The following is a 27,031-nucleotide window of genomic DNA, read 5'->3' as shown; positions in this document are numbered from 1 at the left end:
TTTGTATTATTTAGCATTATTTTAAAATTTAAAAGAAGTTCATAGAATATTTAATTACTTTATTTTTATCACTGTACATACAGGGTGGAAATTTTTAATAGGCAATGTAGGAAAAGATAGTAAAATTTAGATGTAATAAAAGATTACAATATTATTTTTTTAAAATGAACACCTCCTGAAATTCTACACAGAAGAAACCGCTTTAAAATTCACACCCGGGAATCTAGATAAAAAACTATCAATTACTCAGGTCTACTGTCCCTTGAAGCTGTGAAAAAATCAAACTTCTAAGCAAACGCAATCAAAAGATACAGCCGTTTATGCCGCAAATTTTCGACACTTGCAAGGGAATCAAAACCTACAGGGTGCTTCCCGTGAACTCAGAATCTTGAAATTTGGTATGAAGCAACGTCTTATAGCATAGATAAAGGAAAAATTACGAAAACCATAAATTTTTAGTTACATCACATAATATATATTTTTTTAATAATTTTAAACTTAGATACTACCCATTTCCTCATAAACGCGTAGAGGTATTAAATTGAAATTCATACCAAATACTCAGGTCTATAATACCTTTAAGCTGTAACAAAATCAACTTTGTAAACCTTGCAGGTTTGTACGGAACCCTCGGTGCGCGAGTCCGACTCGCACTTGGCCGGTTTTTTTTTTGTTCTTCGAATCTTTTTACCACTTTTTACTATCAAGGTATATAATTTGTTTAATAATACACAAAGCGAGCGAAGCTGCGGGGGGAAAGCTAAAAATAATATTAATTAAAATGAATAACAAAATTAAGACAAACAGAACGCAGAGACGGTTGCAGATTTCTCCAATCTCGAAAGATAGAAAAAAAAGACGTGTGGCACTCGAGGACTGCCGCGGTAAAGCAATAGCTTTTATACGTAGTATATTATTATTAGTCTGTGCTATTGCATAGCATGCCTTCAAGCCACACCTCCGTGCCCGTCGGAGTGGGGAGCGTGAGGTTTTTTCGTTACGGAATTTCTGGATTCGGTCCCCGCGCTCAAGGCCCGCGATAGAAGCTATGCAATAGCTTAAAAATATGGAATTATGTATTCCTAAATATTTTTTTTAATTGGTTGGAATGTTGGAATGGTTGTATAAATTAAGATTAAATAATAATAAAAGCCAGCTCTTCCTTTTTTCCAAGGGTCAATCTCGGGAATAGATAGGTATTTTAAGGGTATTTTAATCAGAATTCTATCCTATGTATATTTGTAATGCCAATCGCCATCACGTCCCTGCCGCTGATTTGATCTGGATGAATTTACTTAGATAATAATAATTAGAAAAAATGGAACTTAAGAAAAAGAATGTACCTACAAACTTTAAGGGACTGTAGAAGAAGATACCTATTCTAAAAAAGAGCGTGTTTGCCGAGCACACGTGTCAGTAGGTACTCAGTAGTGAAACTTCTAATTCGCATTTCGCATGCTTATTTGCATGATTCAATTCAATTCAATATTTTAATTTATGACAGTTATTGCGTCAAAGATACACAAATTGAAATTTTACACTCAACGCGCATAAAGAAGTTTCACTTATAAAAATATAGTTCAAACAACACCAAGTGCACGAAAAAAGTAAATAATACGGTACGGTACTTTTTATTATAATTTCTTTAAATTCTTTAAACGTCTAAAAGGGCTGATAGACGTACAAACTTTAAAATCGCGGTTTTAAAGTTCGCGTACTTACTCGGCTCGACGTCGGTGACACACGTAGAGCTTGGTCAGTAGCTTCTCGCGTGTCACCGATATCGAATGTCTCTATGTCATCAACAGAGGGAATTTTATGTTATTCAGGAATTAAATATAGACATTTTTAATTTAATAACCAGCACTTATTTTTAAGTAAATAGCATTCTAACAAAATAAATGTTCAAAAATTGAAGGATATATTTTCGTTTTTACTATTATATTTTGAGGGTACTTTACAAAAAAAGAGCGTGTGCGCCGAGCCCACGCGTCAGGAGTGAAAGTTCCTTGGCGTGATTCAAAGATACCTTCGCCAATATTCAATTATATTATATTCATTCATATTAATTAATATATTAAATTATTTTCATAAAACTAAAAGAAGAAGACAAAATTAATTGAACTTTAACACCTATTATAGCTAGACAGGCTAGGCTCGCGGCTCGCGGCGGTGACAGACGTGCGAGCGAAGGCGGGCTACGAGTAAAATTTCAAACATGTTGGATCGTCAACGAACTTACTCGACGGTTTTTAAGTACGCGTACTTGGGGTGACACACGAGCGAAAAAGGTCGTCGAGCCACAAGTTCGCGTACTTACTCGTACGTCTGTCACCCCTTTAACGCTCGGGAACCACTCTGTCACAGAGTAAGTGTCAAACTGGTGTCAACTGTCAAACCGCACGGTTACCGCGGTTGCTTGTTTGGTTAAATGTTTGCATTTTTTCTTGTTTCTTGAATGGTCGTTAGTTATTTCTTCAACAAATATAATATAAAGAGAGATGCGTGGCTTCTTGTAGTTTAACGTATTTTTTAGAATGTCTTCATCCAGTAATTTGTCACAATCTGCATATTCACCATCAGACCCAGAAACTCCTCAAGTAAGTACCGCATTTATATTAAACGATATAAGGATGCTTTTTATTATTATATATTGAAAATATTTGCAGAGTACCAGAATACAAAATTTTGACCAGTCTTTGAGTCATGGAAACCTGGGTCACAGTATAGAACAATCATTAAAAAGTGCACAAAAGGAAATCCATCAAAAAAGAATACAGTCATTGAGAAAAGAGCTAGAATACCTTAAAGCAACTGAATGGAAATTTGAATGTGATAAAGGTTTATCTCAATAAATAATAGAAAAGATTTTATGCCCAAAAGTAAAATAAAAAGACAATATGTGGTCTTACCTATCCCCAATTTTCAACTATTTCTTTAGTAAGGCAGATGATGATGAGGAAGACAATAGGGAGCAATTTTTGGTGGATGAGTTACTAGATTTGCAATGTCAGACAGAAAAAGAAGAATATCTTAATGAAAATCTTGAAACTGTAGTGGATATACCTAAAAATGCTGTGTGCTTCCAAAAAACAGGTTGAAATCAAATACAATTTCTTAAATATTGAATTTATTAATTTATATTTGATTGTTGATATTAATAAGATTTAACCATTTTAGGTATCATCACAGACTGTGGTGATAATTATGTTCTTATTGATGGAATGACATACTTTGATGTCTCATCATGCCCATACACTTTAAACGTCAATGATAAAGTGTTATACCTCTGTTACAAGGATACAAATGAAAAATTAGTTGTTATAAGAATTCTTGAAAATCAGGGTATATGTTGGGATGATGAAGATACATCGGAAGAGCAAACATTTGATATCATCAACCATGTACTTGTGGGACAAGTTCAATATAGGCAAGATCGACTTGTGTATATTGAGGGTGGAGATTTAGTATTTAACTTGGATGATGTGGAAGGAACTTTTATTCCCATTCAAGGAGATTGGTTGGAGATGCAGTGTAAAGTACAAAAGAATGAGGATAAACCGACAGATATTAATATGAAACAGGTATTATTTTGAAGATATTTTCACAATAATAAAAATTTATATGATTATGTGAAGTTTACTTTAATCCGTTTACTTACCTGCTTGAGGAAAGCATTGAACATTCTAAAAATTTAATTTAATTGTAAGAAAATATTTGTATAAACAAATTAATTACCTACTACTTCCATTTACAGGTATTAGAAGTAGTATCTTTTAAGCCAGTTCGAAGTAAAATAAAATCAGCAATAGTCACAGAATGGACGGGAAGTTATGGAACCCTTGATAGACAAATATACTTCAATAATAGTACTCTCATTGATGGGGTCATACCTCAAGTGGGAGACAAAGTAAGTACTATTTTGCTCATAATATTAATCCCTCAGTCCCGGAATCACAGACACAATAGAAAATCTATTGTGTCGCGGCCCGATCGGGCCGCTCGGTGGTCAATGGGTTAATTTAGTTCCAATGGATTTGGATATCCATAAAAAAAATCATAATATTCCCTTAATTTCATGTCATTGGCCTACAACAGTAAATTAAGACATCTTTAATTATTGTTCTTTAGATTTTTACTGTAAATGGTAGCATTCAATTTGCATAGTTTTATTTTATTGTTTTAATTCATTTAAGTATTTTATTTAAAAAATATAAATTTTCCAGGTAATGGTGGAAGCCATTGAAAGTACCCAAGGGAAAAATGCTTGGCGATCTATCAAAATGGTCACAATTGAAAGTAACAATAAACCTACAATTGAACCTCAGCAAAATGATGAAATACCTCAAAGTCTTAAAGTGGAACAAGAAAGGAATATAACAATGACCTATCCTATTAAATTTGATAAGGTAGACATTAATGAAACAGAGAAAATTATATTAAATATAACAAATAACAGCAGTAATACATACATTCTTAATAAATGGATTATACTCAGTAAAAAAAGGGACTCACAAGTTAATATCAAACCTTTTATAAGCCAACCAAAACCATTTCACCCTTCAGATTCTATAAAATTAACTGTTACATGTCAACCAAAGTTTTTAGGTGAAACTAAAGAATGTTTAGTATTTCTGTTTAAGGGTTTTCAATTGAAGAGGTTCATTGAAATAAATGTAGTTGATAAATTATATCCATTGAATGATGATCAAGGACTGGAAATGTCCAGGAATTGTAAGAATTCACAAATGTTGGAAAGAATGAGAATGGTGAGAAACAATAATGAGTCTTACATTCCAGGAGTAAAGAATTGTAAAACTCCCCATTTTGTAGTTGCTAAGATTGGCAATTATCCCATTCCAAACAAAATATGGTCCGTTGTTCTTGGAGATTCAGAACAAACTATATATTCAAATGATTATGATAAAATCATAACAAGAATTCAAACTCATTTACCTTGCTTGGTTCAAGATTTAAATATCCACAACTATACTGATAAATGGCATACATTACTTTTTATGGAAGAAATTCAAGCTAATATAAATGTTAGGGTATATGACACTCCAAAGGCTTTTTTAATACGAAATGGTGAATATTTAGCACTTGAGGTAACTGGATTGTGTGAAAGAAGACCATCTTTGATTATTGGCGACAAAGTTATTGTTAAAGACACTTGGGACCCAAATCAAAAACAATATGAAGGATTCATCCATATGGTAAAAGGTGATTTAGTATTGTTTAAATTTGATAATAGATTTCATGAGACATATGATGGAGGTGATGTTTCTGTTGAATTTCATTTAAATAGAACTGTTTATAGAAGAGCTCATCAAGCAATTAATACTGTTTTATCAAATCTGGGCCCTGATGTTTTGTTTCCGTCAAAAATTGTTCAGAAACCTGAACAAGTAAGCAGTGAAAAGCTTCAGAATATTCAATGGTATAATAAAAAATTAAACAATGGCCAGAAAAATACTATTCTCAACATCCTTAAAGGCGAATGTCGTCCATTACCATATGTAATATTTGGACCTCCAGGAACTGGGAAGACAGTGACAGTTGTAGAAACAATTTTGCAAATTTTGACTAACATTCCCGAAAGTAGAATTTTAGTTGCAACACCATCAAATAGTGCATCGAACTTGATTACTGAAAGGCTCATTCAATATAGACATGTTTTCTCAAGTTCTATTGTGCGCCTTATAGCAAGCTATTTAGTGGATTCTGAAAATATATCAGATGAAATAAAACCATACTGTGCAACACTGGATATAGCTAGAGAAGGTACCTCTATGTCTAAGCATATGGTTAAAGATGGCATGAATTTAAATTGCCAGAAATCCTTTATAGGAAGACACAGAGTTACAATAGCTACATGTAATTGTGTAGGTAGTCTGTATTATATGGGCTTTCCCAAAGGACACTTTTCCCATATTATTATTGATGAAGCAGGTCAAGCCAACGAACCAGAAATAATGATACCTATGAGCTTTACTGATAAAGAAAATGGTCAAATTGTACTTGCTGGTGACCCAATGCAACTGGGACCTGTGGTTATGTCCAAATATTGTAAGGAATTTGGGATGGATGTATCATATTTGTGTAGGCTTCTTGAAACATATCCATATCAAAAAGACTTTGATTCCTACAAAGATGGGTTTGATGCTAGATTAGTGACAAGATTGAGTGAAAATTATAGGTCATTAGAAGAAGTCTTGTCTCTTCCAAGTAAAATGTTTTATGATGACTCTCTTGTAACGAAATTTGATAAGGATGCTCCCTGGATACCTAGAATCATAGATGCAACTTCTGATATTTTCAATATAACAGAAGACAAAACTGGAGGAATATTTGTTTATGGTATCAAGGGTCAGAATGCAAGAGCAGAAGATAGTCCTTCTTGGTATAATCCCCAAGAGGCATCCATGGTTGCTCTGACAACATGCAAATTATATAAAAATAATGTGACACCAGAGGAAATTGGTATCATTACACCTTATATTGCTCAGGTAAATATGGAATTGATTTTTATATGAGTATCTTATATGAATGAATAAACTAAAAAAATTAATCTTGATGATTTTCTTACAGATAAAATACCTAAGACTTGTTTTTGATGCCATGGGTCTTCCACAACCAAAAATTGGTACAGTTGAGGAATTTCAAGGACAAGAAAGACCAATTATCCTTATCAGTACAGTGAGATCTGCAGAATCTCTCATAAAAGATGATGTTAAACATGTGCTGGGATTCATACAAAATCCGAAAAGAGTTAATGTAGCAATAACAAGAGCCCAAATATCACTGATCTTATTTTGTAATCCAATCCTACTTTGTACAGATCCACTATGGAATGCTGTAATAACTGATGCTGTGAAAAATAATAAATACATGGGATGCTATTTACCATTTCAGTTATAGTTAAGATGAATTAATTTTATATGTAATAAAAAAATAAACTTATTTACTTTGTTTTATTAATATTGTAATTTTTAATTTTTAAATGATTCAGCATAATCAGAAAAATTTGGAGCATTAAACTCATATAAATTTGCCTTGGCTGTATAATATCATCGTCCGCGTCGTATCGTAATCCCCGGATCTCGGGGATGATGGTGAGACGGTCTTGTCAGAGAGAGACATTAAATTTTCTCATATTGTGTTTTGAATAAAAACAAAATGCATGTTGCATATTGATATGGCTTCAGCTAGTTTCCTTAATAATTAAAATTATACATTTATCAATCAAGCCATAATGTGTGTAGACTGTAGTGAATATTGAGTAATGGAAGTAGTAATGTGATGTAGAATCACTGTAGAATAATGCAGTGAAGGGACTTTTTCAGATTTATTTTATTGTTTAATAAAATTCTGAAACATGGTCTTGATAATATTTTGTTCTAATGTCCTCTAAAATCTAAATAATACATTTTTGGAGAACAATATATTTTTAAAATACTAGTTGAGCAGCTTCTGGCCAATTTAACATGTTTAGTAACAATATTGTATCTGTGGTATACAGACCAAAAGTGACAGAAGAACCAAGTCAGAAAATAAATAAATACGGAAACGTCACACGTTACGGATCGTATGTTGCGGTTTTAAATTTTGTTTTGTAAATTCTTATTTACTTATTAATATCATGGTTATTTGAATAAATAATTACATTTTTTGTATTCCTTTATCTTTATTATAATATATAACGGTGATCACCATTATGGAGTCAAACGGTGTTGTACTGTGTGATAATCTAATAAAATGGTTACAAACGCTAAATCTCACTGCTAAACATGGAAATCCTCTGGGTACGTCTAATGTTTTATCTTAATTTTATCCGTCGATGATGTATATTTGATTCTTTATTACAATATTTTCATAAAGAAAAGCACTAATTATGTTGTCAGTATTCACTTAACATTGTCAATTAGATTGAGAAAGTAACAGTGATCTTAGTGAATTCAATGTCAATCTGTTTTTTCTAAATGCTGTTATTTGTGAACTAAGTAAAGGCCTGATAATTGTTGTTTTCTTTACAGAACTATCTGATGGTGTTGCAATAGCAGAAGCTCTAAGCCAGATTGCACCTGAATATTTCACACCCAATTGGAATTCAAAAATAAAAACGGATGTGGGTCAAAACTGGCGCTTGAAAGTCAGCAATTTAAAGAAAATATTAGAGGGAGTTGTTGGTATGTTAATTGTGATAAAGACACTTGATATGTATTAAATATAATAATAATAATGATTTGATGGTTGGGTAATATGTCATAAGAGGTCTAATTATGTGAAAATAAGGTAAAGATCCAACAAAAACTTATTTTCCTTAATGAAAAAGCAAATGGTTTGATAACAGTGTAGAAATGTTGAAGTGTGACATTTTTGTAATGGTCGCTATTGCTCCATAAAACTGAGGAATTATATTATTCGACTCTCCATTCAAAATGTTTATTCTCAATTTGGAATAAAATATGTGAAGATTAATAATTAAATTTTGATTACTTGGTGTGATCCACTTACATAAATTATTTCAATAAATATAAAGATGCTAATAAGCATGGGCTAGGATGATGTTAAATTTTGGGCAATGATTTTACTCTAACAAAAATTAAAATATTTTTCTTGAAAATCTGTATCATTATTCAAAATTCTAATTTGTAGTCATTGATTGGATATGAATAATTCAATATGTTATTATTGTATTAAAGTATGCAGTAAACATTAAATATGCAACAGTCAACATACAGTTTATAAACTATTTATTAGTTGAACTAATGGATCTTTGTAGGATTCTTAGTCTTTTGTCAAGAAGTGCATTTAAACAGTTCTTTATATGTGAGAGTTAACTGTAGGGCTATAGATTTGATTTATAATAATAATTATTGAAAAGGACATTTTACAAAAACTACCTAAAACAAATTACATATTTGGGAGAAGTTTTGAAAGATATTAAACTTACTGCTTGTTGTTAAGTTATCACATAGTAGTCGCATTAGACATGCGGCTTTGCATTGTTTGACCCAAAATTTTTAAGTTACTAGCTATGCAAATTAGAAATGGACACAAAAAAGCTTTGTATTTTGTTTAACTAACAAACAGTATACTCCTTATAGTTTTAACACTATTGCATGTATAATATTTGCAAAGGAAAAGATTTGAACATCCAAAAACACCTGAATCGGAATTTTAACAGTTTACCTTACCAAATATTTACTTTAACTACATTGGAACCACATTGTAAGTGTTTATGCTTTATATGGAGAATCAATTTTATTAATTTTTTCTATAATTTGATGACATCCTTTTTTCACCCTTTTTTCTATAATTTGATGACATCGTTAATGAATTCTCTGTAGATGCAATTTCCTGATTGTGAGACTGTTTGGACATAGAATAAATCAGTTACACAACTATCTATGTCTAATTGACAGACACAAATTAATGTGAATTGATAATTTTAAAAGGACTTCCCGCATGCACTCGAACTTGAATAGATATGATAAATGTATTTTTTTGTATTAAAATAATGAAAGTGACTGTTATTTTTGTATATCAATGTGGTAGTAAAGATCTCGGGATAAAACTGAAATTAAAATGATTCAAATAAGTAGTACCAAACAAAATATACATATTGATTTGAAGTATATTTCTTATAATAATTTATATTGTTTTAGATTACCATCAAGATATTCTAAATTTAAGTCTGCAAGAGTTCTCAAGGCCTGACGTCATCAACATTGCTGAACATGCTGATCCAGGAGATATGGGAAGACTGTTGCAGCTAGTACTTAGTAAGTGTTCAATAATACATTTATTGCCAAATGTTAGTTGAAATAACATACTATACTTGATTAATAAAAAAAGTAATAAGAAAAAAAACTTGAGAGGTGTCAAGGGACACCCCGATGGAACAAATTTCCTTTCTCTATGAGAGAGAGAGAGAGAGAGAGAGACATAGTAACACGCGCACGCCATATAATACAAATATAGCAGAAAGCAACTATTCGTCTTAATTTTTTCCGTCTAACTCCTTTCGTAATGCGCGATAAGGAACTTCGTTCCAAAAAAAAAAAAAAGAATTAGATTAACATAAAAATATGTAATGATTTGAATGCCTTCTTTGATTACATATCATGTCTGTAGAATACGTATTTGTAGAATAGACAAAAGAGATTATAGTTACCTAACAAACTGAAAATTAAACCTCAAGGTTGAGAAACCTTATAAAATGTAAAGTATACTTCCAAATATATTAGAAATTTTCTTTGAGATTTACTAATGTTTGTGTCTAGTACTGAAAGGTGGTCCATAAATGTATGGTCCTTAAATTTTTGCACTTTTTCTACTTGCCTTCACTATTGGATTAAATTTATCTTCTGTTTAATATTATTCTCTTATGAATGCATGGCGGATGTCACAAAGAAGAAAAAAATATAAATGTTTATGTTCCGGGGCTAAATGTTTAAAATAAGATAATTTTATGAGATATTTCCCAAATCAACATTAGTACCTATATTGAATATTCTATTGAATAGAGGTTATTAAAATTGTAATAAGTACAAACAGAATAAACAAGAACAAGAAACACACTTTAACTGGGTTGTGTAATTCAAAGAAATATAAGTTGTTAAATATGATTGTGCGGCTATAATATCTAGCCTACAACTGTTGTGTGGCTTCCCTTAAGGAGAACACTAAATGTACGTAAGTAAATCTAGCATGAAAACATTGACTTTTATATTGGTTTACTTTGTAAGTGAACGATAATGTAGTGTTTTTAAATTTAGATTACTTTAAAAACACTACATTTTTTTTGGCATTTTTGAAAAATGATTTCTCATGAATTTCATGTCAATATGCTATTTCTATCATTAAGATGTTCTCTATTAAATGTGAGGCAAACACCCGTTTTGCGTGACGTCAAGTATGGTGCAATTAAATATACATAAATTAAATTCATAAGCATAGAAATTTACAAAGTAATAATCTATTTGCATATTCATTTTCGGTCAAATAGATTTCTTGTTACATATTTGCAAGTAGAATCTTAAAAGAAGATGCCAAAATCGTCACGAAACATTTTTTTTAACAAAAATTTTTTTTACAGCAGCTTTTAATGTTTTTTTTTTGTAATTTTTGCTTTCTGCCTAACTTTAATGTTTTAAGAAGCGATGAAATTCCTGACTACCTTATTCTCCCATGTGATGGCTGCCTTCTCTGCCCACCTTTTTTTTTAATTTATGAGCTAAAATATGGCTCTATAAAAAATAATTAATTTTGCTAGTATTTTTTAAATATAAAATATTTCATATTCAAGTAGTTAACAAAGTGTACTTATCACTGATACTTGCTTAAAACTTTTGTAATAATGGAATTTTAATATTTTAAATTATTAAGTCCCTATTCTAATAAAAAAACAACGCAAATTTTTTTAATGTGTGAAAAAGGTACTTATTTAATTATGAAAGCTATTCTTGTGAATATGCAATTTAATTGCGAAATTAAAGTTTAAACTTGCCAAGGTCTGTTTTATCGAGCATGTCTCAATTAAATATCGAGCGCAACAAAGTGTGTCAGACTAATTTTAGTATATTGGAAATTTTCATACTTCATATCAATATTATCACTTACTTGTGCGAAATAAATACCATCAAATTTGATGTGAAGAGCGGAGGCACTGATTAAAGAGATGATGGTTAGGCATCAATGTTGTTGTTGTGTATGTTGGGAGGATAAATTAATAATTGGAGGCACGAACATCTTAAAAGTATAAATTGCTTAACTCGTTATTGATTTCGTTATAATGAATATTAAATTGAATATAATTTACCATGCAAAAGTAGTAGAGTACGATTTAATTGCAGTAAGGAATCTCGGTGTTTGACCTCACCATTACAATTATAGCGATCTTATAACTATTCATATCCAGGAACTTTAATGTTTACTTGAACAAAAACAAGATATAATGCAGCGTATTGACTATAATTATATTTTTATCAGGCTGTGCAGTCAACTGCATCAAAAAAGAGGAGTACATCACGCGAATTATGGAGCTAGAGCTGTCTTGCCAGCGATGTATAATGCAAGCGATACAGGTATGCTGTCTTGTAATTATGTATAACGTAAACACTTATTAATAAAATACATACTAGTAATTATTTTAACGTTTTTGCCATTAATTGGATTAATTGGAGATTAGACGCCTTATGTAACCAACGCTACTTACCGGCTTGAAAACACGAACATATAAAATCTTTTTATTCAACTTACGTATTAGGTATTTACAGATTCCATGAGGTCGATCCATATCAACTTTCCATAAATAGCATTTAGAATAGCATAAGTATAATTAAAAATTTTGAAAGTTGTAAAAATGACTGAGTTTAAGATTTCTAAGTCTAGATTCTGTCAGATGCTCCACATAGCGAGCTGTAGGCGCTAGCGCCTGAAATTGAATTATTACTTTACGTAATACAATTGTAAACAGGGCGTAAATGATTGTTATAAATTATCGCAATAAGAGAATTAGCAAATCTTGCTCAAGTGCACTTTCAAAGGTGCATGCTTGTAAGCCGCCGGTGGTGGTATGCATGCTTAGCCGTTTAGATACGCATTCCTAATGTCCTTGTAACACGAATTGTTGCAGAGTATGTAATGTAGTTAGTTAATATCGGACACTTGCGGATGTAAGACTGTTAACATGTGCAGCGTATACGTGGTGTTTAGTAAATAAATAATATTCCTTCAGTGCGCGGTCCGTGTGTGGATATTTGGCGCGAAAGTTGTGATGTAACGAGTGCACATGTATATCGTCTTTATTTGTGACATCTTACAAATAAATGGACGTTTTTAATTCAATGTGTGTCTGGTTTATAATGAATTTGCATTTATTTTATGAATTGTTTGGAAATAAATGCTAAATGGAATATAATGTGATATATCAAAGGCCGTGTTAAGGAAGTGAGTGTTTGTTTTGCAAAGGAATTGGAAAACATCACGTTGGGTCAAAACCGCGGGAGCTTGCATTTGGATGGACCCGCACCGGATCAGGCGGATGTGGACATGAAAGAGGCCCTCGCACAGAGATGTCACGAGCTTGATGCGCAAGTAAGTTATTTTTAATTTTTTATTTCTTAGGAATATTAACCATTCGTTGCAAATCGAAAATGAGACGCGTATGGTTATTTTTTTTTTGGCAAAGATCCTAATATATTAGTTGGATTCCCATCCATCCATAGTGCCAGAACACGAACGAACCTAGACTAGGTTATCAATACCCTTGTTCGGGCCTTCCGGTCCAGATTCATGAGGGAATTCGATCTTTGAAATTCGATCTTCTAAAAATTTCCGTTTATATTTTATTCCTGTTTTAAAGACACAGTAAAGAATATCATTACCAAATTTCATTACATTTTTAGGGCTTAACAGAAATGAACTATGACCCACACTATATGATCGAAATAGGGTACTTTCATTTGTAGTACTTTCAGTTTCATGTGTTTATATTCGTACGGAAAGCTACTAGGATCAATACAGCAGGACTCATACAAGGCCCATAAAAACAATCTGCAATAGTTATTGTCCTCATCTCCTGTAGATGATTAGCTAATTTTCCCACACAACGTGACCTAATTTGCGTAGGAACATGCCATACTCCTACTAGTTCATGTATTTTATTTGTTTTATTATGATTGTTACACTTCCAAACATTTCTTTGATGGGTAAATAATTCAAAACAATCTTAAGTATACTCCAGATTGTATTAAGTGCTTAATTGTAAATTCCGATTCACTAGTATTTCATTGGAGCAATATAAATGACTAGGTATACAAAATGAACTAAAAAAACTAATTGAGTTAGTTAAGTACAGTTTTGTTTTTAAAAAAAAGTAGAGCATGAAATAATGGCCAAATACCCATCTAGAAATTTTGAGTCACGTAACCAAAATATTTCCTACGAAAATATTTATATGTATTTAATTTTATAATTATAAACTTTCGCTCTCTAAACATTAAATTATACATTTACACAGCTGATTAACCATATATCGATAAATTATTCGTTGAATTAAAAGGTGATTGTTCGCGTAAATATATTTGTTAGAAGATAATAATCACTGTATATTCTGAGGAGTTTTTTTTTATTATTAGTATTTCGTCAAAATCAGAACAAATCAGTTTGTCACCGGTTATCAAAAATCGGCACGGTCTCTTAACTCTTTTGAAACTCATTTCTGTCATTTATAAGGTCCAATTACACTATACAGTATCACAGCAGTATGCAGTCTTTCAACCATTTCACTTATTAGTTCGGTAATGTATGGACTCCATCTAGGACTTTATATAAAACCATTTGAAATAATAAAAGAGTTAGCTTCGTATTTGAAAACATTCATTTTAAAGCGTACTTATTTAATTATTCCGTATATCGCATAAAATTGAGTTCACATACCAAGAGTTGCGGGTAAGTTTCGACATATCCTTAAATAATTTCATATACTCTTAACCAGTTAGTTATAGCCGAGTCTATGTTTTGCTTTATAACCAATAGAACCTATAATTTATGGGTTACATTTAGTATCAAACTTTCCATTTTCGTCCTCTTTTTGAAAGTTGTAGTGATGTAAATTTTCAGTCAGTTTGATATTGAATCAATCAAGATAGGGTCGGCAAAAGTTATAATTAATAATCTAGATTAGTGATTGTTTTCGTGCTTTAAAAAACTGCTAGTATGTATTAAAGCCTTAGCCAATTATGGCATCTTAGTTTGTATGAATCTTTCACGATCGTTCTCGTTTCCTCTAAAATTATTATTTAAAAGTAATCTCAGTTACATACGACAATTATTTCAATTAAAAATTCAATCAAGCGACGTTCCCAAAACATCGGAAGGTTCTGAATTCATTGCATACCTTCATTCCTTTACTTTTAACCAGGTAAAAGCTCTCCAAGAGGAGAACATGACGTTACTAAGCGAAGTGAGTCGTTTAGCTGCGGCTCGAGCAGCAGATATCGAGAACAAGGAAGGCGGTGACTTGGACGATGGGGGTACATCCCTAGGGCCGGCACATGCGGGTACTTTGCGATATAGCAATATGCGAGCTCAGTTAGATGCGTTGAAAGATGAACTGGATAAGGTCGAACTGCAAAGGGACGATCAAAGAGCAAGGTCCGATGCGTTGGAACGAGAGGTGGCCATCTTGAAGCTGAAGAATGAAGAGTTACAGGTGTGTGAATTTGATTACATTCTTTGTTTTTATAGATTTCGATGTTCTCATAGCTGAATGGACACTGGACAGGTAGTTTGGTGTTGTAAAACATAATTTTTTCTTTGTTTTTCACTGCTTGTCAGAAATTTAATTAACAGTTTTAAGAACTTGAAGGTTTATTCAGATACTTAATTGATTGGATACATTTTAACAATAGTATAAAGTAAATTAAGATGAACTGCATTAAAGAATTAAACGTTTTAACCTTGTATTACATTTAACGTTTTGAATATTTTTTTTAATATTTTGCGTATTTCAGATGGCAGCGTCCGAAAATGTAGCACTTAAAGATGAAGTAGACGCTCTAAGAGAAACAGCTGCGAAGGCGGCGGCTCTAGAAGCGGCAGTTGCTTCGTACAAGAAGAGAATGGAAGAACATGTTGATTTGAGGAGACAGGTAATAAATTGGGCATATTTGGTCTGAAATAGCTCCATTTTCCCGATTCTTTAATGTTTTACTAAGGCTATTTGAAGGTTAAAAAAAGGCCTTTTGTTTGAATTCACCGCAAAAAAAAACCGAGAGCACAATAGAACACAAATTTTAGTTCAAAATTTTAAATACATATAAGTAAGTCACTATTTTGGTCTATTTTGGCTAAAAAGTTGTGTACAGTAGAAATGCATAGTATTTCTTCGTCGTCGTCTGGAAAGTAAGATTTATAGTAAGAGCACATATGAAAGAAAATGCCAAGAATTGTTTACAATTAGAGATGGTTCATTGAGTCCGTTGATACGTTTGATTTGAAATTGTAATGATGTGTTGAAACTTGATTCTTCAAGAGACAACATCATTATTTTACTTGACATTTGTTATGAAAATTGAACTCAAATAAGGAAATAAAAACGGTTGACCTTAATGATCCAACATTTGGCAATCGGCGCGTGAAATGTTATGAGCAAATTTGGTTTTATGGTTTTAAAGATTTCTCAAATTGTACGCGACAAATCAGTAAATTGTGTGTAATCTTAAAACGTGTACTTAATGGAAAAAAATTCTCATGACCTATTTGTTGACTTATTGTTTTTCTTAAAGTATGAAGCCTTTAAGTTGAGTTATTTTTTGCGGTCAGGGTAAAAGATATGTAAGTTGAAACAAATGATAAATTCATTTTAGATGCATTGATTTTCATTTAAACTATACCCGGCGCGGCCTAAGATGATCCCTATGACAGTTCGTCTTAGTGATTGCTCGTATGATGGATCGTGTCGATACTTTACTATTTTATAGGCTAAGGCGTGGTTTGCATTCAGCCACGTCGGTAAACATGTTTTTACAAATATTATAAAATGAATTTTTAACGTCTATTATGTAAACGAAACGGTAAGTAAAACGAAAGTTTTCCAAAACATAAAAATGCACCTTATCATTTTCTCGTAATCTTTAACCCGTTTAACACAGTGTATATTATTTTATCATGAAAATGGAATCCCCCATTTAATTTTTCTAAAAAACTTATATTATCATAGGTAAGTAAATTAACGCGAACGGTAATTAATTAATTAATTATGCTGCGATCTTCTGTTCCATTCAATAGAGAATGAACTATAGCTTAAGCATGGAAAAAATGTGAACTCGTTTCCACTATCGAAATTTGTTTATCGATACTTTCCGCACTAGTCGATAAATGCCAACGATGTAAGTTTTGAAGGACGTAAACGTAAAGTCAGATTGATATAATTTCTCGTAAATGTTAAGAATTGTTATAATTCCAACGGAATATCATTGTAATGGCATAAAGCTACGTAAAAATTAATAAATGCCATTTTTAGACGCCTCCAATACGTTTCTAATTTAATGGTGACGCCATTACAAGTTTGTCTCTTGAGAATAACTGTCAGTGTCATAGGGATCATCTTAGGCCGCGCCGGGTATAACTTAATAAACTATTTACCTAAAAAACTGTAGATGTTAGGAGAGCAATCTACATTCCTTCAATTTTGGTAAAGGTTGGCCAACATGTTAAAATATGTCACTGTTTTTTTAAGGTTTTTTATTGAATATTATAGGTGAAGTTATTAGAGCGCGCGAACACAGAGCACGTGCAGCGCGCAATCGAACACGAACAAGCGGCCGCGCGAGCGAACGCTATTCGCGCGCAACTAGATATTTATAAGAAACAGGTGAATATTTTTTTATGTTTATTGTTTATTAGTGCCAATTATTATACTAAGATTTATTACAGATACAGAATCAGCTATAAAATAATATAACACTTTGTTGGTCTGAATTTGTACCCTGAGTCATATGGGTATATCTCTGATTTTATTTTATTGGTTTAAAGTTTTTTAATGAATGACAACAAATTAATTTCGACAACAATAATGTATATGATATATAATGTTTTTAAATAATTACATTATTTTTTGTTTTCTATTAATTTCTTGGAAGTTCCTTATTACTCTTCTCTTCTGTACTTTGTAATTAAAAATATTTTTTTAGGTTATCGATTTAAATGAGAAACTAGACGCGGAAGTAACAAAAGCAGATAGACTCGAAATAGACAACAAGAAACTGAGCAGTCAAGTGGCGTCCGCGCAGCGCGAGCGGGACGCACTGCTGCAAGAGCGGGACACACTCAAGGAGACTATCGATGAATTGCGCTGTTCCACTATTACTACAGGTGAGATTTTTGTTAAAAAAATCGTTATATTAATAGACTAGGTGGAAAAATATTAATAATTGCAACGTTCTTTTTTCAGAAAATTTTAAGCAGTGGATAAGCAGTCTCAGTTAGTCATTAGGCAGCCTTGCTCTTGATTTGAAACATTTTATAATTAAATATTCAGACTATTTAACTTATAAAAGATGTTAAAATCAAGACCAATGTGAAGAAATTTATCAGAATTTAGGCCTTTTGTTTGACATGTTGTTCATTATATATTTTTTTATTCCAGGTGCGAGTGAAGATAACGTATCACAAGAATTAATTCCCAACGATTTGAAAGAGCGATTGATTCGGTTGGAACATGAAAATAAATTATTGAAGCAAAACCAAGGCGCGCAAGCCGACCAGGCTTCCGTTCAGGTAAGAAATATATTCGTTAAAATTATTGTTTTTGTTTTTGGTATCATTACTTTTTTAAATTATTATTTATTTATCTGTACCACGGAGATGTTATTCATTTTAGTGCGAGTGCGCATATTCCATTTGCGACAAAACGTAGTTTTCCAAAAGTGATATCGTAATAATTTTAGTAGATTATTCAAAGATTATCAATTTTTGGAAATAATACGTCTTGTTTTAGTGTATTATTACGTAAAATTACAAATAATTTTTCTTGATACATTTTTCACAAAAAATTACGCCCAGATTGTTGCGGGATAATGAATTATAGCCTCCGCCTATCCGATAATCTATACTAATATTATAAAGCGGAAGAGTTTGTTTGTTTGTTTGTTTGTTTGAACGCACTAATCTCGGGAACTACTGGTCCGATTTGAAAAATTCTTTCGGTGTTAGATAGCCCATTTATCGAGGAAGGTTATATAGGCTATATTTCATCACGCTACGGGCAGCAGGAGTGGAGCCACGGGGGTGAAATCGCGCGGAGCAGCTAGTGAAGTTATAAGTAGTATTTCAGTGATAAATATATGTTATTTGCAGGCTCTTTTAGAAGACTACGCGGCAAGGCTAGAAAAGCAACGAGCGATGAATCGCGAAGCAAACCAGCGGATAATGCAGCTAGAGGCCATCGAGGATAGCCAGAGGAAATGTACGTATTAAACAAAAACCAACTATAACATACATATAAGTAAATGTTAAGTGAGTGTCAAAATATTAAAAAAATCAATAGAATATTGTCTCCAAGAATTATCAAATATAACAGAGTGTATATACATAACAATGGAGGTTAAGCAACGGTCGGCGCGGTCAAAAATTGGATGGCTGACCATTTTTAGTTCTTTAGCTTACTTACGCACTTGATCAATTTTTTTAATAACTTATAATATTGATATTTTTTGTTTTATGGCATTCCAATGCTTTATAAATATAAATTTATAAAGAATAGAAAAAATTCGATCACGATTTGGGACTCGAACCCGCATCCTTTCGCGCCATTCCGGGCCGGATGCCTAGATATACCTAGATAGACACATAAAACTGAAAGAAGAGAATAAATTCGATTGCTCTGGGGGGCACGAGTGGCTGAATTGGTCAGGCATCCGCCCCGGAATGGCGCGAAAGGATGCGGGTTCGAGTTCCGCCTCGTGATCGAATTTTTTTCTATTCTTTATAAATTTATAAACTTATAATATGTACGGTATGTAGTAGCTCTTTAGCTTCCCGACTCACATTTGACCGGTTTTTTTTACTCATAATATTAAATTTGTAGTGGAAGAGCTACAAGGTGCTCTGGCCGAGGAGAAGCGTCGCGCGGGCAAGCTGCAGGAGGCGCTGGCGGCGCGCGAGGCCGAGCTGCTCGCCACTGAGGACAAGTACAAGAAGTGCGTCGAGAAGGCCAAGGAGGTCATCAAGTCGCTCGACCCGAGGACCACCGGTGAGGACAGCGTACTTTGTATTGGGGGATTTACTTTGTATTTGGGGATTTACTTTGTATTAGGGAGTTTTACTTTGTATTAGGGGGATTTACTTTGTATTTGGGGGATTTACTTTGTATTAGGGGATTTACTTTGTATTAGGGGATTTACTTTGTATTAGGGGATTTACTTTGTATTAGGGGATTTACTTTGTATTAGAGAGTTTCACTTTGTATTAGGGAATTTTACTTTGTATTAGGACTTTATACGTAAAATTAGTAACGTAACATAAATTTCTACAAGCGTAGAGTGAACAGGTAGCTTTTAGGGAAGCGCGGTCCATCTTAGACCACATCTCAGCTTAACATCAGGCGAGATTGTGGCCGAGCGTTTCCATATTCACAAAAATAAAAGTTCTTCCTACTTCTTGGGTTATCGATTGTCTTTGTTAATTTCTCTTGGATTTTGTAATGTCGAAATTGTTTGTTACTCATTGTCAGTCTCGAATAATTATTTGAATCACTAATTGACTATTATTTAAAACGAACAAATAAATGGATTGATAAAATATTTTATTGATTAATTTATATAGCGGTATGTCGTTTTAATTACATAATGAAAGCAAGGAAAAATAAAACAGATTTTATTGTGACAAAACCATCTAATCCTAGTATATTTGGCAGGTCAGCAATCGCTATCGGATATAACGCTGAACTATTCCCGGGGGGCTCCAAACACCAGCGGTACAAGCGGCACCAGCGGTACAAGCGGCACCAGCGCTGCTGCTTCTAGAGGTGACGCTACACCCGCCACGCACCGGCATGAGTGAGTTATACTATTTTTTCTTCATTTTTTAATTTGATATGTACATTGAGTATATTACTATAAAGTAGGTTATGAACGCATACCCTAATGATGCGTGTATATAAAACCCACATATGTCCACTCGTAATACAAAACAACGAATTCAACAGCTAATAATGGTCAAAGAAATTAAAGTACAAAAATACATCAATGTTATTTTCATAATAATAGAGTAAGATAGAGGAGGCTACAAATACGAAGAATTAGAACTTGAACGTCCTTCGTACACAAGGTAACTCAAATCTTCGATACTCGATGATTTTAGTTTCCAAACGACTACCGCCAGAACATACAAATTCATTGGGGTTTGTACACTAATTTGGATCGCGTTAGTCGCTTGGAGTGCGAAAGTGAATGAAATGAAATGAAAAAATGAAAAAAGTGCCTAGGTATATTCAGAAATGTTGAGTATAATTTAATAAACAAATGAATTATTACGTTTCAGATGGAGCGCGGGCGTCGCGGAGGACGGTCGCATGACTGCACAAGAACAACGCCTGGTAGCAGCCGCGTGGTACCAGCTGAGTGCTAGGTGTCATCGCGAATCGGTTGAGGCGAAGTTCGCTTTACGTTCCGCGGGGAATTCGTTCCTAGCGAGGCAGAGGCGGCAACCCCCGAGGCCGAGGCATTCCCCCGCTCCTGCACACTAACTTGTATATACATGATATAGTTCAGTTGGAGCGCGGACGTCGCGGAGGACGGACGTGTCACCGTACGAAAAACGCCTGGGCTCGCGCCTGTGCACTAACCACTTGTATACATGATTAATGATATAATTCAGTTGGAGCGCGAACGTTGTGGAGGAAGGACGTGTCACCGTACACGAGCAGCGTCTGGTTGTCACTGCGTGGTACCAGCCACCAACCACTTGTATACAGAAGATAGTTCATTTGGAGCGCGGGCGTTGCGGAGGACGGACGTGTCACCGAACGAACAATGCCTGGTATTAGCGGCGTGGTACCAGCTGTGCGCGCGTTGCACTGAAATAGATTTGTGCGTGGAGCTGAACGCACTATTCAGCTCAATCTGCCCAACGCAATATTTAGTGCGCACTGAATACTGCGTTGGGCAGATGATGGAATAAAATATCATTGTTATAAAATAATAAATTAATTCATAATAACACAGGGTGTCACCTATCCTTTTGAATAAGGTAGACAAAATAAATAAAAATTGTGAATTTGATGGTGTCACGTCTAATCAAAAGCTGAGTTTTATTTTATCACAAACTAAAAATAATTTGGAAAATCCAAAAGTGCACGCCTCATAATTTTTTTTTAATAATTATTTATTAATTATTATTTTTGTTTATTTAATAACAATTAAACCACATCGAATCAGACCCTGAAAAATGAAAGGGTTCTATTCCTGAGCATACTCAAGCGTAAGAGAAAAAAAAAGACTCGATTAGTAAAGTATTTCGGTCGCTATCGTGTTAACAAGAAAAAGGATCCGCACATACAGACACACGGACGTCCAAGACAGAACTTTTTTAAACTGTTTTTTAACTAGTTTAAATAACAAAAATGACATCAAAAATATCATGAACGTTAAAAATAGTGTTTTTTCTTAATATGTGTGTGTATGTATTATCTTACAAGTGCAATGTATGATACATAAAGACATTTTAAGTTTGAAAAATCAGATGTTTTGCGCGAAGTGACAGTAGTACCCACCTCAACGCTTCGCTTATGAGGCGTGCAATTAAAAATCTTTCTATCTTAGCGCTCTGACTCCGCTAGACGGTGTCACTAAATTAATTTAAATCTAAAACAAGTAGCCGACTACTAACTTAAATGAATTTTTAAATAATAAGTAATTAATAGATGATTATTAAATGCGATTACCTTGTCCAGTTTACATATTATTTTCGTAGCAAGCATAAAGCTGAAATGTGTAAAATATGTTATTTAAGATTGCTTTCAAATCTCTTATCTTCTTTTAATTTTTCTGTCACTATTTCTTATCAATTTTTAAACGGTTTTTATTGTTTTACTTTTACTTGTTTCTCTTTTCGTTGTTTCTTTTTTTATTTTTGATTAGAAGAATAGGAATAATAAACATTTCAACAATTCATTATTCCATATGTTTTGATTACAGTAGTAATACATATACAGGGTTACTTGTAAAACACCAGCAACCTCGCAGGACAAGATAGCTAACATCATAAGTAACAACATTAATTGTTCTACGACTTTTGGCATAACGCAATAAATTATTTTTAAATGATTTTTTAAACTTTTATTGTACTCTCCTAACATTTGTAAGTCTATGTTCTATTCATTATCGGATGGACGACGCGACGCCCCCTTCCCCCTCTCGTTCGCTTTTTGTTTACGTAATTTTTGGGAGGCGTAGAGTTTATAGTATTCAGACGGAAAATTAACTGAATATTTATTTTTGTATGAAAATAAAATCTAACAAATTATCAAAAGTCGTCGAACAAATGTTGTTACTTATGATGTTAGCTATCTTGTCCTGCGAGGTTGCCGGTGTTTTACAAGTAACCCTGTATATATTTTAAACATTTAAAATAAATGGTAATAATTTTCTAATCGCGAGCGGGTATCGCTAATTTTTGTCCAATAAAAAACGTATCGTGATCAGTGATACACTCGATTAGCGTTAAAGTTAGGTGATTTATGTTAATATGGGACTATATGCTTTGCTTATGTATTCAGTATTCATCTTCGAACACGCCATTCATTAATTATTTAAACCAGCATACGAATTCAACTTGAATTATTTAACTTTTTGCACACCTGTTTCAAAAGAGACAGTATGTATTAAAATATTAAAAATCTTTTTTTTCCACGCTAAATAAAGTGTGGTGAAAAATAAATAAAATATTATTTTTATTTCATTTTGTATGCTATCTTTTATTAAATGACTATTAATTTGATGGTTTGTTATTGTAATTCTACCATTATTGCTTTGAATCCATCATAGAAAGACAAAATCAATTTTAACATCACTTATGGTAATTTGAAGAAATTGTAAGACCAATTTAAAAGTAAACTAAAATTCTGGCGGATTTTATGTAATGTCACTCATATAATTAATTAGTTTATTGAAGTATCGGAACAGAAATATATAATAACGAACACTCAGTCTTAATTCTTATAGTTTAGTATACATACATCAAGTGTGAATATTAATAAATGTGCTAAGTGTTATAAAATTGAGTGTTCTTAAAAGTAATTTAGAGTATCATTCTCATCAAAAATAAATGATTACACCAGAAGTTCATTTTGGTGATTTTATTCATATTATTATGTAAGAATTTGATATGGAGCTAATGTGTGTGTGTCCAGTGTATATTATTACATAAATATTATAATTATTAATAAGAAATAATTGTGTGAATGTATTTTAATGTTTAAACAAGAAATGTGTAGAACATAGATATTTAATGTGTACAGTTGTGTGTATTACATGAATGTAATAATAATTAACATGTTCTATGTATGTGTGTGTTTTTTTATTTATATGCTCATTTATATTTTAAGGTATTAAATTAAAAGATTACCCTAATAAATTTCCATTATTACTTAAATAATTTTAAAAGTATGTTGAGAATATTATTAATGTGGTTTCGCTTCTAAGGAAACGAAACTAGACAATTGTAAAAATATTAAATCTAGCAACAGTGGAGAGGCGAAACTGGTTTTTTAAGTTCATATTAATTGTCCATTAATATTTTAATGTATTATTTCATAAAAATATGATTAAAAAAAAATTCAATGTCTGAAATAAATTGCTTGTTGTTATATTTTGGTGATTTATCGATTTAATTTATATACAAGTAAAACATTATAAAAGACCTATTACTGATTATTAATTTTTATAATATGTATTAATGTTTTATTCTCCGTTTATTAAAAGAGGGTTTCGTTTATTGCTTATACCATTATGCTTGTGAATAAAAATAATTGTAGATCCATAAAAAATCTAAGTTCCCTGTTTTTTCATTGCTTTCTTTCTCTCTCTCTCGATAACTGTCATATTTTATTTTATAATTTACATACAGTTATAAAATGTTTTTATGGAAGATGATAAAATACAGAAAAATGCATGCCTACTTAAAAATACAATATCACAAACATATTTTGATGCCAGGTCCCGGCATTATTGTGAATAATGCATTTATTTGTTTTTTTCTGCTTGTTTTGTTTCCACTTTTTTGTGTTGTGTTTTTATTTGTACGAATTGGGTTTTTAAAAAAATTTAGATATAATTGTACTGTTAAACGTTTATTTTTTACAAATACTTACTACATAAAAACGAAGTAGGTATAATTAAATAATAAAAAATTCAAAATCCAATGTAATTTGTTTTTGGTTTTCATTCAAGATTGATATGTTGGATAATTTATTTACAATAAACACTTTATTTTATCAATGAAAATAGGCTCCATAAGTGTACGTTTCTATGAAAATGTATTGAATGTAAGTTTGAGAAATGTCCATTTTTTGTTACATCTAGAGCTTTTAATGTAAATTATTAAAATGATATTAATATTAACCTGTAAGTGCCTCATAGCTCTAATGATAAAAACTTCTATCGACTTTCTTACATCATTTTACATTGTGATATATTTTTGTGTTTTGTGTTTGTAACGTATTTTTGTTTATTTCTCATGTATGTCATCTCAATCTATTATGTATTTTTATTAAACGTATGACTTGTTGTCAATAAAACCAATGTATAATTTATGAACAGTTACAATAAACTTTCATACAATTTGTCTATATTTGCGTTTTATTTCTTTTTATTCCTATAATCCAGTCAAATTAGACCTGAAAATATTATTGAAAGAACGAAAATTCCGACAGAGCAAAATTTTGGTGAAGAGCTTTATTTACCATAAAAAACAAAAATTCAAAAGTCCCCGCATGTCCCATGTACGCAACAAAAGTTATTCGGGATAATAAAGGTCATAATTTGAGGTTTTTTGAATTTTTCCGAAAAAATATTCTCCTGTTGGGACATGTGGGGACTTTTGAATTGAATTTTTATGTTTTATCTATACTAATAAGCTGAAGAGTTTGTATGTTTATTTGAACGCGCTAATCTCAAGAACTAATGGTCCCATTTGAAAAATAATAACTTAGCCCAAAAAAATATTCAGTCAATATTATTCGGAAAATATCTCTGTCGTGTGTACCTACATGTATGTTATGTTAATCTTTAAAACTATGTAGAGATTGTCTAATCTAAAAATGAACGCCCCTCCACTGTGTTTACGCTCACATTCAAAGTACGTGTATAGACGCAATACACACAAATTGGTCTGCCTCATTGGTCGTTCAGTCCTCCAGTCCAATCCATGCCCGAACGACAGGACCAGTTGGCCAACTAGTGCATAAATGACGCGATGCACGACAGAACGGACGTGTCATTCCGTACATAGCGCGCTCTCCCCGCCATACAATGCTAGGCACCTGAACTGATCGCCCGATTAGTTGACAAATCAGTGCGCGAGACAGTCAAAGTTTGCAGTAGAATCGCCGCGCGCACACATATAAAGTGGTTCAATAATTATTTGTCCTCACACATTGAAACAATTAAGTTTAGTGGAGGGGCGTTCATTTTTAGATTAGACAATCTCTACGCAACTTATTTTGATAGGTTTTTTTAATAGGTAGCGGATGGTTTAAACGTAGATAAGTTCCATCAATAATTGCACCAGTGCGAAGCTAGGGTGCGTCCCTAATCCATCATCATCATCGAAAATTTGTATTGAAATAAAACTACCCAAAAATATTTTATAATTTATTAGTTACTGAGATCACAAGCCACTTAGTTAAATAATTTATAAATATCACACCAAATAAATAGTATTGCAGTTCGATCCTATGCAATCACAAAACAATTTATGTAAAACGCAACTTAAGTATATAACAAAGTAAAAATACTAAAAAATATATAATATACAAACGCCACGCGCTCATTGAAACCTGATTATGAACTAGATATACCTTTGAATACACATTGCGGTGAATTAATTGCATTTGTTATAATACTAATTGACAATTACATTATCTGTGTTGACTCTTGAATACAATGCGATACGACTAAAAACTGGGATTCGGAACATTTCCTCTTGATTTTTCACTACAAACATATCTAGATAACATTAGAACACATGGGATTTATGTCTATGAATTTCTGGAGGTTTACTATATCGGGGAGAATTTTAAACGCTTAATCTAATTTCATGTATATGTATGGGGTTTCTAGTCGAAGTCTTCATCAGAGTCTGTCTTTAGCACGCTGTCAGATCCGGAGCCCGGCTCGCTGTCCACTGCTATTTCTCTGTAAACCAATATTAATGTTGTTACATTTATCCGCAGACCGTCTCCAATTTATAATATATCCCAGTGAAATTCCTACACTGTTGAAATAATTTACAAATTGTT

At 32.4% G+C, this 27,031-nt stretch overlaps 3 protein-coding genes and 1 long non-coding RNA gene across 7 annotated transcripts in view; 3 read left to right on the top strand and 1 right to left on the bottom strand.

Annotated features, from left to right (window-relative positions):
* The first annotated feature begins 2,388 nt into the window (after nt 1-2,388).
* Nucleotides 2,389-6,980, top strand: LOC149487920 (5'-3' RNA helicase armi-like). Its single transcript, XM_089696634.1, has 6 exons — nt 2,389-2,600; nt 2,670-3,096; nt 3,181-3,584; nt 3,758-3,910; nt 4,227-6,509; nt 6,592-6,980. Exons 2-6 carry the CDS (start codon nt 2,901-2,903, stop codon nt 6,919-6,921), a joined length of 3,366 nt encoding a protein of 1,121 aa, XP_089552760.1. The 5' UTR covers nt 2,389-2,600; nt 2,670-2,900; the 3' UTR covers nt 6,922-6,980.
* Nucleotides 6,981-7,556: 576 nt separating this feature from the next.
* hook (hook microtubule tethering protein) lies at nt 7,557-21,678 on the top strand. The gene is made up of 14 exons (XM_089696636.1): nt 7,557-7,805; nt 8,037-8,189; nt 9,672-9,788; nt 11,998-12,092; nt 12,979-13,104; nt 14,933-15,223; nt 15,525-15,662; nt 17,273-17,386; nt 17,706-17,886; nt 18,161-18,291; nt 18,871-18,979; nt 19,601-19,765; nt 20,429-20,570; nt 21,055-21,678. Exons 1-14 carry the CDS (start codon nt 7,718-7,720, stop codon nt 21,257-21,259), a joined length of 2,055 nt encoding a protein of 684 aa, XP_089552762.1. The 5' UTR covers nt 7,557-7,717; the 3' UTR covers nt 21,260-21,678.
* Nucleotides 21,679-22,317: 639 nt separating this feature from the next.
* LOC149487918 (uncharacterized) lies at nt 22,318-24,077 on the top strand. The gene is made up of 2 exons (XR_016315772.1): nt 22,318-22,711; nt 23,114-24,077. It is a non-coding gene; the product is annotated as an uncharacterized LOC149487918 (long non-coding RNA).
* A 2,323-nt stretch (nt 24,078-26,400) lies between these two features.
* Nucleotides 26,401-27,031, bottom strand: part of LOC149487916 (cytosolic carboxypeptidase 1-like) — a 64,220-nt gene continuing 63,589 nt past the window's right edge. For all 4 annotated transcript variants that reach the window (XM_089696621.1, XM_089696617.1, XM_089696618.1 and 1 more), the window contains one exon: nt 26,401-26,927. In XM_089696621.1, coding sequence (XP_089552747.1) covers nt 26,849-26,927 — 79 coding nt within the window. In that variant the 3' untranslated portion in view covers nt 26,401-26,848. The remainder of the gene's footprint in view (nt 26,928-27,031) is intronic.

Source organism: Colias philodice, chromosome 6, assembly GCF_061535455.1.
Source record: "Colias philodice isolate Cphi_HAF_F1 chromosome 6, ilColPhil1 Martin Lab GWU primary, whole genome shotgun sequence".
NCBI lineage: Eukaryota > Metazoa > Arthropoda > Insecta > Lepidoptera > Pieridae > Colias > Colias philodice.
This window is presented reverse-complemented; position numbering and strand designations above follow the sequence as displayed.

What these genes read in the sequence shown, in the direction of transcription:
- LOC149487920 (XM_089696634.1), top strand. Translation starts at nt 2,901, where the DNA reads ATGTGGTCTTACCTATCCCCAATTTTCAACTATTTCTTTAGTAAGGCA. An exon ending in TACCTCAAGTGGGAGACAAA is followed by an intron (nt 3,911 to 4,226) that starts GTAAGTACTATT and finishes TAAATTTTCCAG; the next exon opens with GTAATGGTGGAAGCCATTGA. An exon ending in TTACACCTTATATTGCTCAG is followed by an intron (nt 6,510 to 6,591) that starts GTAAATATGGAA and finishes ATTTTCTTACAG; the next exon opens with ATAAAATACCTAAGACTTGT.
- hook (XM_089696636.1), top strand. Translation starts at nt 7,718, where the DNA reads ATGGAGTCAAACGGTGTTGTACTGTGTGATAATCTAATAAAATGGTTA. An exon ending in ACTGTTGCAGCTAGTACTTA is followed by an intron (nt 9,789 to 11,997) that starts GTAAGTGTTCAA and finishes TATTTTTATCAG; the next exon opens with GCTGTGCAGTCAACTGCATC. An exon ending in CTGTTCCACTATTACTACAG is followed by an intron (nt 17,887 to 18,160) that starts GTGAGATTTTTG and finishes TTTTTATTCCAG; the next exon opens with GTGCGAGTGAAGATAACGTA.